Source organism: Aureococcus anophagefferens (assembly GCF_000186865.1).
Source record: "Aureococcus anophagefferens unplaced genomic scaffold AURANscaffold_9, whole genome shotgun sequence".
NCBI lineage: Eukaryota > Pelagophyceae > Pelagomonadales > Pelagomonadaceae > Aureococcus > Aureococcus anophagefferens.
In genome coordinates, this window is record NW_008705569.1 from 1,027,651 (window position 1) to 1,041,808 (window position 14,158).

A 14,158-nucleotide genomic window follows, 5' to 3' on the forward strand; every position below is an offset into this window, starting at 1 on the left:
TCGAGCGCCCCGCAGTCGAGGAAGACCGCGCGCGCGGCGCCGACGCAGCCCGAGACGCAGTCGTAGCAGTCGCCGCCGCCGACGCACTCCTTGACGAGGTCCGGCGTCAGGGAAAACGCGGCCTCGACGGGGTCGGCGCACGAGGCGTACCTGCCGCCGTCGTAGGCCTTGAAGGCCGTCTCGACGCACGATTCCGAGCACGACGTCGCCGACGAGTACGTCAGGTCGCAGCCCGTGGAAAACGACGGGCTCGCGACGGCGCCGCGCGCCAGCAGGGCGTCGTAGCCGGCGACGAGCTTCGCCGCGTAGTCGCTGTAGTCGTAGGGGAAGTCGGTCACGGCCTCGCCGTAGTCCCAGTCGTAGTCCGCGAGCGACCCGCCGCGGAGCTGCGCCCAGGCGCCCCGGTCCATGAGCACGGCGGCGCCGGCGGGGTTGGGGAGCGCCGTCCACCCGAGGAACTCGGCGCCGAGCGCCTCGATGAGCGCCGCGGCGTCCTGCTTGCCGACGCACTCCGTGACCATGCCGTCGTCGAGCTCGTCGTCGCGGATGCGCAGCAGGGGCGCGTTCGCCGGCTTCAGCAGCGTGGCGCCGAGCGCGAAGCACGCGAGGCCCGCCGCTAAGGTGGCGACGAGCCGCCGCGGCACGGGCGCCGCGCCGGCGTCGGGCGCGACGGCTCCGTACGAGCCCATCGTAATCGGGGCTGTGTCTTGGAACTTGGCCGACGGTGAAGAGCTTCCAAAGGCAAGCCTCCGAAACACTCGAACTTCGCTCAACATAAAAAGAGCCCTATTCGCACACGGTGTAGTGCTTCGATGGCGGACGGCCCGCTCTTCGAAGGCCGGGCAGCCCCCATGGCCGAGAGGAGCGCCCTCTTCGAAGGGCAGCCCCTGCGGCGGCGGGGCCGCTCGGGCCGCGCCGCCGTCGCCGCCGTCGCCGTCGCGTCGACGGCCCTGCTCTACGGCATGGGCGGCGCGCCGCGGCGGGGCCTCGAGAGCCTGCGGTCGTCGTCGTCCTACAAGACGGACGCCATGCCGCGCTACAGCGCCAAGATCTGGTTCGACACGCCCATCCAGGCCACGGACACGCTGTCCATCGACGTCCGCAACTACGACCCGTACCCGAGCGCGGACGCGTCCAAGGCGCCGGACCGCGTCGTGCTGCTCATGGACGACGGCACGACGCGCACGCTCGAGTCGAACCCCTGGGACTGCATCTACTCGTCGGCGGACTACGGCTCCTGGGGCCGTAGGCTCTTCGAGATCGACGGCGAAATGGTCGACCAGTACGCCGTCTACTACGACTTCGACCAGGACGTGCTCGCCGAGTCCTTCGCGGACGACGACTACAGCGGCATCGCGGGCATGGAGTTCGGCGGCGACGGCATGCAGGTCGCCTACTCGTCCATCCAGCTCTACGTCACGAACGACGCCGTCCGCCGGCGGAAGCTGAAAGCGTCGGACGTGCGCCGCCGGCTCGGCGCCGTCGCCCCCGACGACTCCTCCGTGGACTACAACGGCAACACGACGGTCCTGTTCTTCGGCACGATCTTCGACAAGGACTACGCGTGGTACGACTCCGCCGGCGCGGCCGTGGAGAACCCGTACCGCGCGGGCAGCCCGTCCATCACGGCCTACAGCGCGGCGACGGGCAACCTGCCCAAGCGCGACGCGCCCTACGGCGGCGGGTCGACGGCGCGCGCCGCGAGCCGCGGCGGGCTCGACCCCGCGGCGCACGGCGCGGAGTCGAGCCCGTGGCGCGAGGCGGACACGTACCGCATGTCCAAGTACCTCACGTCCGTGACCGTGCCCGACGGCGTCTCCGGCCTCGACACGTGCGCCGACACCTACCTCTACACCCAGTCGGGCACGCTCACGTCGGAGACGCGCTACGGCTACGTGAGCTTCGTGGTCCCCTACGTCTTCGACGCGTCCGACGCGTCGGAGACGACGTTCCAGAACTACGACCTGTCCTACTTCTCCATCTCGTCCGACTACGCGACGGAGTACTTCACGGTGAACGCGCGCATGATGGCCGCGCTCTACGGCACGGACTCGAAAAACGCGCGCGGCTCCTGGGGGTCCGTCTTCCTCGTGCCCCAGGCCGACTGGGACGCCTGCACGGCGGGCACGCTGGAGCTGTGCACCGTGGACAACGAGCTCGAGCCGCCCCACGTCGAGGTCGACGGCGAGGCCGTCGGCTTCATCCTCCCCTACGGGAACCTCACGATCCGCTACCGGGACATGAACGAGGGCTTCCTCGGGTCGCCGGACCTCGCGCCCTGCTACGCGGGCACGCCGGCGGACCCCAACGAGCCCGTGGACCCGAGCGTCATGTGGGACGCGAGCCTGGGCAAGTCGTGGATGCCCGTGGAGCACTACGCCGACTTCGTCGACGGCGACGCGTTCTACGCGGAGCTGCGGACCCTGGCCCGGGCGACGCGCGCGCCGGCGCTCATGCTGAAGCGCGCGCCCGCCGCCGCCGCGCTCCCGAAGCCGGCGGCCGACGACGCGCCCAAGACCGCGGCGCTGCCCGTCGCGTTCTCCGTCAACGAGGACAAGCAGCGCGACTACCAGACCGCGGAGTGCACCTGGCCCGACTCGACGGCGTTCCCCTCCGTGCTCCAGAAGGCCGCGGGCTTCGCCGTCGCGGGCAAGCCCTGGGGGGGCGTGCTGCTGACGGACCGGGGCCAGTACCCGGCGCTCCACGGCGTCGAGAACGTCGGCGACTACGACCCCGCGGAGGCCTACGCGCGCATCATCGACGCCTACGACGACCTGCGGGATGCCTGCGAGGCCGATTCGTCCGCGTGCGCCGAGACCTTCGACGTCGCGTGCCGGTTGTCGGGCGACTACGACGCGACGTTGGACTGCGTCGAGGACTGCGTCGAGAAGCCGTTCCGGTCCTTTTCGTCGCCGGACTGGACGGGGCCGGCCGCGACGGCCTGCGACGACCCCGTGCTCAGCGCCTTCGAGCTGACGCCGTCGATCATCAAGTCCTGCCTGGACCCGACCTACGACGCGACGGAGGGCGGCCTCTACACCATGGACGCGACGATGGGCTGCTACGACTGCATCTCGGGCTGCATCGACCTCGCCGAGGGCACGAAGCGCGAGCTCAAGCTCGAGTCCGACTGCGGGCTCGACGAGGACGGCGCGAGCATCTTCGCGTAGGGGCGCGCGGCGCTAAAACTGATAGACCAATCAGCGTGAAGCGCGCTCCCGCGAACCTTGCACAACTGAATTGCCAAGTGGCGAGGAGATCCGCCCGCGCCCCGCGCCCGCCGGGTCCGCGGTCCCCCGCGCGCCGCGCGCGCCGGAGACGCCGCCGGGAACGCCCGTCGGGTCGCGCCCCTCGGACGAAGCGCGCAAAACCACGGGTATGATGATGAAGGGCCTGCTCCACAGCTGCGCCCACTGCGGCGTCGCGGCGGAGAAGAGCTATCGATGCTCGGGCTGCAAGCAGGTGACGTACTGCTCCAAGGCCTGCCAGCGCGGCGACTGGCCCGAGCACAAGATCCAGTGCGAGAGCGTCGAGGAGGCGCTCCTGGCCAAGTCCGGCGAGGGCGACCGGAACGTCGGCGCCGCGCGCGTCGAGGCGCGCGCGGCGTGGGCCGCCGCGGCGCTCCAGGCCCTCGTCGCCCTGGCCTGGCTCCTCGGCGCGACGGGCGCGCTCACGGTCGTGGACCGCTGCGCGGGGAAACTCCTGGCCCTCGCGGGCGCGACGGTCGGCCGGTCCGGGCCCGTCACGCTCTGGTCGCTCGGGCTCCTCGTGGCGTCGATCATCGCGCGGTCCGCCGCGGGCCAGGCCCTGCTGCGGCGCGCGAAGATTCTGGCGTCCGCGGGCGTCGCCGTCTACGAGCTGCGGCGCGCGCGCAAGTACGACGACGAGCACCACTTCAAGAGCTGCGGCATCTTCGTCGCGCGCACGGTCGTCGAGCTCGGCGGCCTCTGGGTGAAGACGGCGACCTACGCGTCGGCGCGCCTCGACGTGCTCCCGCGGGCGCTGGCGCTCGAGCTCGCCCACTGCGCGGACCGCGTGCCCGCGGCGCCGCTCGCGGGCGAGCGTCGCCGGTACGCGGAGCGCGCGCTCGGGCTCGAGGCCCTCGTCGGGCCGCGGGGCGACGGCGACGGCCTCGCGCCCTTCGCCGCGCTGGACGAGACGGCGGCGGCGGGCGCGTCCGTGGCGCAGGTGCACCGGGCCGAGGCGTACGCGCCCGCGTCGGACGATCAGGGCGGCGACACGATCCAGGTCGCGCTGAAGCTGGCGCGGCCGGGCGTCGACGTCCTCTTCGAGGCGGACCTGCGCCTGCTCTATTTCCTGGTGTGGCTCGCGACGGAGTTTTTCGAGACGGACCTGAGGTACCTGCGCGCGTCCGCGGCGTCGTACGCGTCCGCTTGTCGGCGCGAGCTCGACTTCCGGCGCGAGGAGGCGAACGCGCGGGACCTGCGCGAGTCGCTCGAGTCGCTGCCCGGCGGCGGCGTGTCCCTGCCGGAGATCCTGCCCCAGTACACGCGGCGGACGATGCTCGTGATGTCGTTCGCTGTGTGGAAATCAACCACTGGTTTGGGGGGTCCCCACCAAACTTCAGAACTCTCTAGCTCGGTCAAATCGAAGTCGATTCGGCTGATTTTTGGACGAATCGATTGCTCTCGTTGAGTTCTCGAAGCACGGCAGAAGATCTCGTGTCGAAACCGTCGCATACGCTCACGTTGAAGGCGGGTTGAAGATTTGATTTCCACACAGGTCGTTCGAGGCGGGCTTCCGAGTCGACGACGTCGGCGAGCTCGAGGAGCACAAGATCGCCAAGGCCGCCGTGTTCCGCCGGCTGGCGGCGGCGCTCGCCCACGGCATCTTCGCCGAGGGCTTATTTCACGGCGACCCCCACGCGGGCAACGTCCTCGTGCGCCCGAACCCGGAGCAGGCCGACGGCTTCGACCTCGTGCTCCTGGACGGCGGCGCCGTCGAGCGGCTGGACGACGACGTGCGCGCGGCCTTCGCGGGCTGCGCCTACGGCACGGCGACGCAGGACCCGAGCTTCCTGCGCGCGTCGCTCGACGCGCTCATCGCGGCCGCGGGCCTGGGCGCGGACGACGGCACGCGGAAGGCGCTCATGCGCGTCTTCGTCTTCCTGCTCCACGACCCGGCGTCGGGCGCGGGCGCGGCGGCGCGGCGGCGCGCGAACGTGAAGCACCCGTCGCCCTTGCTCGAGGACGACGGCCGCGCGCTGCCCGAGAGTCTGGTCGCGGTGCTCCGGGCCGCGTCCGTGCTCCGGGGCCTCGCCGCGGCGCTCGACGTCGCGTCGTGCTTCGCCGAGGAGGTCTGCAAGGCCTGCGTGCGCGGGCTGCCCGCCGCGCGGGACCTCGAGCACTGGAAGCTCGGCACGGGCTACGTCGGTCCGACGGTCCGGAAGGCGCCGGCGAAGCGGTCCCTCCACCGCGCGGCGGCGTCCATGCGCCGCTCCGCGCCGTCCTTCTCCGACGTGCCGCCGCTCTGCCCCGCGTCGCCGCCGGGCGCCGCGGCGCGACCGGCGGACGACACGGGATTCTTCGTCGTCCGCGGCCGCCGCGTGTCGGGCCTCGAGTGGATCCGGTCGCGCGCGGGCGACGCGCGGGCCGCCCTGCGGCGCGCGGCGCGCGTCTGCGCCTACCACGACGTCGCGCTCATCCGCATCTCGCCCGAGGAGCCCGAGCCGGGCCAGCCCGACGAGGACGACGACGACGACGAGGGCGACTTCGACGACATGTCCAGCTTCGACTCCGTCTTCGACTCCGAGCTCCTGGAGGCGCTCTGACCATCTTCCGGGGGGCTGTGTAACGTGCGTGTTTTGCTTGAGGAAGCACGGCATGGTTCCGCCAGCTCGAAGTCGCAACTCGGAGCCGTCGCAGCGCTTTTTTTTAGCACGGCATGGTTCCGTCAGCTTGAAGTCGCACCACGGAGCCGTCGCATCAGAGCCTCAAGATGGTCGACCGGCGCGCAGCAGGAGCCATGCTTGCTCTAATTTTCGGCACCGCCGCCGCCATGCGGCCGCAGGCGACGCGGCGCGCCCTGCCCAGCATCGGCGCCGGCGCGGCCGCGGCGGCGCTCGTCGGGCCCGCCGTCGCCGCCGCCGAGGTGGAGCAGTCGGCGGCGGCGGGCCGGGCGGTAGGCGCCATGCAGAAACTCGACAGCGGCGTGCGCTACATCGACCTCAAGGAGGGCGCGGGCGCCGGCGCCGGCGTCGGGTCGAAGATGACGCTCCAGTGGGTGCTCCGCCGGTCGAACGGCTACTTCGTCTCGAGCTCGTTCGGCCAGCTCGCGTCCGGCCCCGACGGCGGCGTGCTCCTCTTCGGCGACCCGACCATCGCCAACAAGTTCGAGCCCTTCATCTTCACCGTCGGGAGCGGCGGCGCCGTGCCGGGCCTCGACGAGGCAGTGCGCGGCATGAAGAAGGGCGGCGTGCGCCGCGTCGTCGTGCCCGCGCCGCTCGCCTTCAGCCTGCCGCTGAACAAGTCGCCGGGCCCCGTCCCCGACGACTTCGGCTCCAAGCGCCAGATCGAGCGCGAGCTCCAGCGCCAGGACCCCTACAACTACTTCCTCTTCGAGGTCGAGGCCACGAACGTCCGGTGACGCGCGCGCGCGCGTGCCGTGTAAAACCGAGCGGTGGCTCGAGACGGAACCACGCCTGGCTCAGTGCAGTCGTGCGGCGCGCGGCGGTTTTCGTGAAAACGGCTTCATGGTGCAACACATCAATGTTGAGCCTGAGGCGTATGTTGCTTCTGACTGGGCCGATCAAAAGCGCTCTCTGTCGACGGTGCCTGCCGCGCGCGATCCAAGGCGCATCTCGCTTCCGACGCGCAAGCAGGTGCAGCGTCGGTCCGCGCATCGATGCGTGCGATGCCGCGCACAATCGCCGCCCTCATCCTCGCGGTCGCCTCGGCGCTCGTGACACCGCCGCGGCGCAAAACGACGACACTCGCCGCGCGCGCCAAGACGCGAACGCCCTACGACTTCACCTACGCGTCGGCCGCGGAGCGGCGCTACGCCGCCGAGGCGCAGATGCGGCGGCGGTCCGCCGCGCGGGGCCCCGGCGGCGCGAGTGGCCTCAAGGTCGTGCTCCTCGGCAAGCCGGCCTCGGGCAAGGGCACGATCGCGCCCATGCTCTGCACGGCTTATCGGGTTGCCCAGGTCGGGTTGGGCAACTTATTACGGAGCCGCGCGCGCGTCGGCGGCGGCGGCGACGACGCCGTGGCCGACGCGATGCGAAGCGGGCGGCTCCTGCCCGACGAGCTCGCGCTCTCCGTCGTCGCGGAGCGCGTGTCGCGGCGCGACGCCGTCGCCTGCGGCTGGCTGTTAGACGGCTTCCCGCGGACGGCGGCGCAGGCGGCGCGCATGATCAAATCGCCGCCGCTGCAGGTGCCCGCGGACCTGCCCTTCGACGGGCCACCCATGGGCGACGACGCGTACCTCCTCACACCCGACGCCATCGTCGTGCTCGACCGGCCCGACGACCTCGCCGTCGACTTCGTGCTCGGGCGGTGCACGGACTCGGCGACGGGCACGGTCTACCACCCCAAATACGCGCCGCCGCCGGAGGACGTCGAGCCGCGGCTGGTGTGGCGCACGGACGACACGGAAGAAGTGCTGCGGCGGCGGCTCGCGGACCACGACGCGGCCGTCGACGACATATTGGCCATGTTCTCCGAGTCCTGCGCCGTGCTGCGCGTCGACAACGCGCGGTCCGAGCTCGAGACGTTCGACGAGATCTGCGCGTTCTTGGACAAAGTCGAGGACGACGTGCTCGGCGCGTCGCGGCGCGCGGTCCGCGGCGAGCGCGCGCGGCGGCGCTACGCGGCGCCGGCGGCCTTCGAGCGGGCGTCGACGAAGGCCGCGCGGCGCGGCGCGGTGCGCGTCGCGGACGCGCTCCCGAAACGACTCGCGTCCGGCGGGTCGGCCGTCGAGGAGGACGTCGCGTCGTTGTGCCTCGTCGACGAGACGCAGGAGGAGTGCGACGCGCGGCGCCGGGACGCCGGCTGGGCGCCGTTGGAGACGGGCGGCCTGCTCCGCGTCGTCGAGCGGTGCAACTACTACGACGCCGCGCGCTACGCGCCCGTGCTCTGCGGCGGCGAGCCGGTCGGGGCGGTGTCGGGAGAGTTGCTGCGCAAGTTGAAGGGCCTGGGGCTGAGCAACGCCGTCGAGGTCGGGCCGAACCCGCTGCCCTACACGGCGTCGGTGGACGGCGACGACGACGTGGCGTCGAAGGCCGTCGTCCTGGCGCCGAACGCGGATTCCGTGGGCGACCGGACGCGCGTCGTCGCGGCGCTCGTCGAGGCTTTGGTCGCCGACAGCGAGCTCCTAGCGGAGCGCGGCGCGTCGGAGGCCATCGCGTTCGTGCCGCGCGCGAAGCTCCGGGGCGAGCTGCAGGACGTGCGGCCGTCGGGTCGAGGCCTCGCGGCGCCGCCGCTGCTCCGCATGGAGCGCGCGGCCGTCGTCGCCTTTGGCGTCGTGTCCTACGGCTGCCACGTGTCCGGCTACGTCGCCGGCGACGACGGGCGGCCCGCGGCCGTCTGGGTCGCGACGCGCGCGCTGTCGAAGCCGACGTACGCGGGCCTCTACGACCAGATCGCCGCGGGCGGGCTCCCGGCGGAGCTGACGCTGCTCGAGAACGCGAAGAAGGAGGCCGAGGAGGAGGCGTCGATCCCCCGGGCCGTGCTCGACCGCGACCTGAGGCCCGCGGGCTGCGTGTCCTACAAGTACGCGGCGAAGCGGGGCCTCTCGGCGAAGACGCTCGTCGTCTTCGACCTGAGGCTGCCCCGGGAGCTCGTGCCCATGAACGGCGACGGCGAGGTCGACGAGTTCCGCCTCGTGCCCGTAGACGAGGCCGTCGACTCGCTCCGCGACGAGCTCTTCAAATGGAAGCCCAACTCCGCGCTCGTCATGCTCGACTTCGCCATGCGCCACGGCTTCGTCGACCCGGACGACCCGGAGTTCGTCCCCATCGCCCAGGCGCTGCGCCAGGGCGGGTAACACGGTTAGCCCGGGACCAATAGCGTGCTGGAGAGCATCCTCCGTCGCGCCGTCGACGCCGACCTCGCACCCTGCAGCCGCGGTCCGGCCATCGAACGACAGCGCGTGCGGGCACGGGTAGGCCCAAGTCAGACCTTTGAATATTGAGGTCTCGCTTACCTCACTGTTTACCTCAAGGATCCGTCCGTCAACCCGCGAACCTTCGCGGCCGCGTCGGCCACCGCGGCGTCGTCGAGGTCGAGCGCGCCCGTGAAGGTCGCCTCCGCGTCCGCGGCGGCGTAGGCGTGGCCGAGCGCGCGCGCGAGCCACTCGTAGGTCCGGTTCGCTCGACCAACGACGGGGAACTCGAGGACGCGGCAGCCCTCCGCGGCGAAGACGAGGTTCGCGAGGCCCGCGCCGTGCGCGCCGACGACGAGCCCCGCGGCGCCGAAGAGCGCGATCTGCGCCGCGAGGCTCCGCGGCGCGTCGTCGAAGGCGACCCAGGTGTACCGCGGCGCCGCGGCCTCGAGCGCCGCGAGGAGCGCCGCTCCGTCGGCGAACGCGCGGTCGCCGCGCCGGAGCACGAGGATCGCCGTCGTCGGCGCCGTCGGCCGCGCGAGCGCCGCCCGGAGCGCCCGCGGCGCGGACCGCGGCGGCGTGTAGAAGTCCCAGAGGGACCGCGGCGCGTCGCACGCGCCGGCGTCCAAACCGCGCGACTCCGTCCGCGCGACCGTCGCGCCGTCGAGGACCCAGGCCCCCGCGGGCAGCGCGAGGGCCTTCGTCAGGTCCACGGGCCGCCAGCGCTCGACGCGCAGCAGCGCCAGGGCCTCGGCGTAGAGCGCGAGGCACTGGTTCGCGGGCACGAGGAGCGTCGCGCCGCGCGGGAGCACGCCCGCCGAGGCCGCGCGGGCCACGCGCGCGAGGAACTCGAGGAGGCAGTGGTAGTAGTTGCCCGGCTTCGACGCGGGGACGAGGATCACCGGTTCCGGCGCCGCTCGCTCCGGCGCGTAGTCGCGGGGGTCGACCTTGTCGCCGTCGCAGCCCGGCGCGAACGGGTCGCCTTCGCCTGGGCGGGAAACAGGGTGATGCAACGTCGCTTCAACGCGCGTGGTCCGCCCGCGCGCGTTCCAAAGAAAAGATCCACACTTCGAGAGCACTCCAAGAGATGATCGCTCGTCCCGAAATCAGCCGAAACGAATGGAACGCGGCCGAGATAGAAGTTGGGAATTTCGCACCCTTGTCGCGCCCCGTCCTTCGCCGCGGCGGCCGCAGTGGATCGCCGCGTCGTCGAAGATGACCGGGTTGGGTCCCAGGACGCCGAGGCCCGGCGAGCGCAGCCAGGCGAGGACGACCTGGCCGTCGTCGACGCGCACGTCGTCGTAGGCGGACCGGAGCGTTCGCCGGAGCTTCGCGGCCGCGGTCTCCGCGGCTCGCCTCCGGAGCGCGAGGCCCTCGGGCGCGGCCGACGCGTGGAAGAGGTAGAAGCGGTGCGCGAGGGCCGCGTCGGCGCCGGCGAGCGCGATGGCGCCGGCGTAGTCGCCGCAGTGGTACGCGCAGAGCGCCGCGGCCGCGCCGTGCGCCGCGCCGTCGCCTCCGCCGTCGACGCGCGCGAGCCACGCGAAGGCCTCTCGGGCCGCCGCGTAGCGCTCGCGGCGCCGCTCGAGGCGCGCGTAGACTAGGACGACCTCCCGCGCCCGCACGTCGCCTCCCGCGCCCGCGAGCGACGCCGCGGCCGCTTTCGCGACGGCCGCCGCCGCGCGCGAAAAGCCCGCGCCGCCCTCGGCCCTGCGCCAGGATGCGCCGTCGCGGCGCGCCTCGCCGCGCCGCCGGCCGCGCACGACCGTGACGTCGTACATGGCCAGCCAGGAGTTGAGGTAGAGGCAGACGCCGTCGAGGGGCAGGTCGGCCGTCGCCGCCGCCCAGGCCTCGAAGCGCCGCGACGCCATGTCCGCGCGGCCGGCGTGGCGCAGCAGGAGCATGGCCTCGAAGAGCGGGCCGGGCAGGCGCGTGCGGGCGTCGTCCATGGACACGGACGCGAAGCAGCTCATGTCTAGACTCTACATGGGCTCCATCGTGCCAGGGCGCCGCCTTCAAGCACGGTTTTGTGTGAAGCCAACCTTGCAGCTCGAGCGCGTCGCAATGCGCTAGAGAGAGAGGTCCTCACGCTCGCTGCAGTGATGGCTCACAGTGCGCTCGTTTTCCCCTGCAGTGCTTGGATGGCTCGCTGTGTGCTCGTATGTCTCGTTCCGCTAATCCGCGGCGACGACGATGTACCTTATGTTCGAGAGCACTTCCAAAGGGTGGACTTGGAGCACGTCTTCGAAAACATCTCCGTGGCGTGCCCGCCCCTGGTGAGCGCCGCGATTCAGGGAGACACGGAGCGGGTCCGCGCGCTCCTCGCCGACGGCGCCGATCCGAACCTCGCGTGCTCGGAGGAGACGGCGCTCCCGGAGTTTTCGCCGCTCCACGGCGCGGCGGGGACGGGTGAGATGGCGTGCGTCGAGCTGCTGCTCGAGGCCGGCGCGGCCATCGACCGCGGCGCCCATAACCTCACGCCGCTCTTCCAGGCCGTCATCAGCGAACAACTCGAAGCCGCGACGACGCTCCTCGAGCACGGCGCCGACGCCAACACGGCGCTCGAGGACGGCTCGACGCCGCTCTTCATCGCGTCGCTTCGCTGCGCGCGGGACCTCGTCGCGCTGCTGTTCGAGCACGGCGCGGACCCGAACGCGCGGGCCTCCGGCGGCGAGACCGCGATGGACTCCGTCATCAAGGCGCACAAGGAAAGCCTCAAGGGCGAGGGCGCCGCTCCGGAATTTCAAGGCATCGACGAGGCGAACTGCCTCGCCGTCGGCAATATGCTGGTCAACCGGGGCTTCGTAAGGCCGGAACTCTAGCCCCGCGCGGCGCGTGTACTCTATCAGAGGTACTTGGGCGCCGTGTGGGGCCGCGGGCGGTTCTCGACGGGGTGGACGTCGTAGAGGGCCGTGCGCACGGGGAAGCGCACCTTGCGGAGCGCGTTGGACCGCGTCCGGTGGACGACGGTGGGCGTCATGAACGCGCGGACCGCGGGCGTGTGGAGGGACCCGGACCAGAAGACGCCGCTCGTCGGGTCGTCGAGGGCGCTGGCCTTGCGCCAGTGGTTCGACGTCGGCAGGTGGCGCGGCAGGTTCGCGAGCCACTGGGACTGGAGCGCGTCGGCGCGCGCGCGCGCCGCGGCCCGCGCCTCGGCGGCCGCGCCGTGGCCCGGGTGCTCGCGCGGCGGCTCGACGTACTCGGCCCAGGCCGGCGCGACGGCGACGGGCGGCCGGTCCTGCTCCGCGAGGCGCGGCGGGCGGAACCGCGGCCGCGCGACCTCGATGCGCCGGCGGCCGCCGACGCCGGCGACGGCCGTCTCGGGGCGCAGCTTCAGCTGCACGTCGCCCGCGTTGAGCGCGCGGCGCCGCTCGTAGCCGTCGGACGTGTGGGGCCGGGCGTGGGCGTGGGGGTCCCAGCGCCGCCCCAGGGCTTTCGTCGTCGGGTCCACGGCCGTGTCGAGTTTGGCGAAGTCGCGCGACGTCGACTGCGGGCTGTCGTCCGCGGGCCGCCGCCGCCGCGGCGGGCCCTCGCTCGCCGTGGCCTTCTTCGGGGGCGAGCCCGGCGCGGCGAAGGAGCTCGAGTCGCTCGTCGGCGACGCCGGGCCGCCGCGGGCCCGCGGGCGCTTCGGCGACCCGGGCGTCGTCGTCACCGTCACCCGGATGCCGGGCGCGCTGCCCGACTCCTGGCGCCGCGCCTCGGCGGCGTGCGTCGCGAAATTCTGCGACGCGGCGTCGTAGTCATAGGTCTCGTCGAGGAGCCAGACGCCCGGCATCCCGGGGCTGGACCGGGATCCCGGCCGCCACCTCGAGCGCGCTGGGAGAGTTCAACAACTAACAGTCGGCGGTTTCGGTCTTCACTGAAGGCAACGTTGTAGTTAGGGCGACCCCTCGGCGTCGAGGGCGAGCTGGTAGACGCGCGACTTGCGCAGGCCGAGCTGGGCGGCGGCGGCCTTGGCGGCGGCGGCCGCGGAGAGCCCCTTGCCCCGGAGGTCCGCGACGAGGGCGACCGCGGCCGCGTCGAGGTCGTCCGCGTCGCCCGGCGCCGCGGGCCGCGCGTCGAGCACGAGCGTGAACTCGCCGCGGGGGTCGCCGCCCGCCGCCGCCGCGCCGGCGCCGCCGCCGTCGATCCACGCGGCCGCGTCGCCGAGAACGCCCCGCCACAGCTCCTCGTGCGTCTTCGTGAGCTCGCGCGCGACCACGAGCGGCCGTTGCGACGTCCCGCCGTCGAGGTCGTCGAGCGCCGCCACGAGGGACCGCACGCGCTTCGGCGACTCGTAGAGCACCGTGGGCGCGTCGTCCGCGGACGCGAGCGCCGCGGCCAGCGACCGCCGCCGCGCCGCGCTCCGGCCCCGCCCGTCGACGAAGCCGCGGAAGATGAAGCCGTTGGTCGAATCGAAGCCCGAGGCGCTCAGCGCCGTCGTCGCGGCGCAGGCGCCCGGCAGGGCCCGCACGACGACGCCGCGGGCCGCGGCCTCCCTCACGAGCAGAGCGCCCGGGTCCGACACGGCCGGCGTGCCCGCGTCGCTCACGAGCGCGACGACGTCGCCCCGGAGCATGGCGTCGACGAGCCGCGGCGCCGACGCGCCGGCGGTCTGGAGGTCGTGGCGCACGAACGCGCCGCGCGACGCGCGGTCGATGCCGAGCCGCGCGAACAGATCGCCCGCGCGCCGCGTGTCCTCGCAGGCGACGACGTCGGCGCGCGCGAGCGCGGCGACGGCGCGGAACGTGAGGTCCGCGACCTCGCCGAGGGGCGTCGGGACCACGTAGAGCCGCGCGGCGCCGTCCGCGGCGACGACGTCGACGGCGCGCCGGCCGAGCGCGGCGAAGGGGTCGTCGCTGGATGCGGTCGATTGCAGGCGCTTGCGGGCGTGGCGCGTGATCGGCGCGAACGCCGCCGCGCGCAGGAGCATGAAGGCTATGGCTCTCATGCAAGCGAGGAATCACTCACGCGCTATGGCTCTCATGCAAGCGAGGGCTCACTCACTCCATGCTCTGCCACAAGCAATGTCGGCTGCGATGATCAACATCTTGGATGCTGCCCACGACCGTGCCGTGATTGATGGGCATGGCTGGGAGTGCGGATCCCGTGACAGCTTAAG

General features: G+C 72.7%; 4 protein-coding genes across 4 annotated transcripts; 3 read left to right on the forward strand and 1 right to left on the reverse strand.

Moving 5' to 3' along the window:
- Positions 1-1,163: 1,163 nt before the first annotated feature.
- Positions 1,164-6,606, forward strand: AURANDRAFT_64241 (hypothetical protein; the record flags this gene model as incomplete). The annotated part of the gene is made up of 4 exons (XM_009038716.1): positions 1,164-3,166; positions 3,405-4,535; positions 4,744-5,758; positions 6,031-6,606. 4 exons carry the CDS (start codon positions 1,164-1,166, stop codon positions 6,604-6,606), a joined length of 4,725 nt encoding a protein of 1,574 aa, XP_009036964.1.
- Positions 6,607-7,035: 429 nt separating this feature from the next.
- Positions 7,036-7,764, forward strand: AURANDRAFT_26170 (hypothetical protein; the record flags this gene model as incomplete). Its single annotated transcript, XM_009038717.1, has 1 exon — positions 7,036-7,764. A coding segment is annotated over one exon (729 nt), but the record flags the coding sequence as incomplete, so codon positions are not given.
- Positions 7,765-8,439: 675 nt separating this feature from the next.
- AURANDRAFT_26480 (hypothetical protein) lies at positions 8,440-9,003 on the forward strand (the record flags this gene model as incomplete). Its single annotated transcript, XM_009038718.1, has 1 exon — positions 8,440-9,003. A coding segment is annotated over one exon (564 nt), but the record flags the coding sequence as incomplete, so codon positions are not given.
- Positions 9,004-9,170: 167 nt separating this feature from the next.
- AURANDRAFT_64242 (hypothetical protein) lies at positions 9,171-13,969 on the reverse strand (the record flags this gene model as incomplete). The annotated part of the gene is made up of 4 exons (XM_009038814.1): positions 9,171-10,048; positions 10,187-11,039; positions 11,957-12,863; positions 12,945-13,969. 4 exons carry the CDS (start codon positions 13,967-13,969, stop codon positions 9,171-9,173), a joined length of 3,663 nt encoding a protein of 1,220 aa, XP_009037062.1.
- Positions 13,970-14,158: the final 189 nt, after the last annotated feature.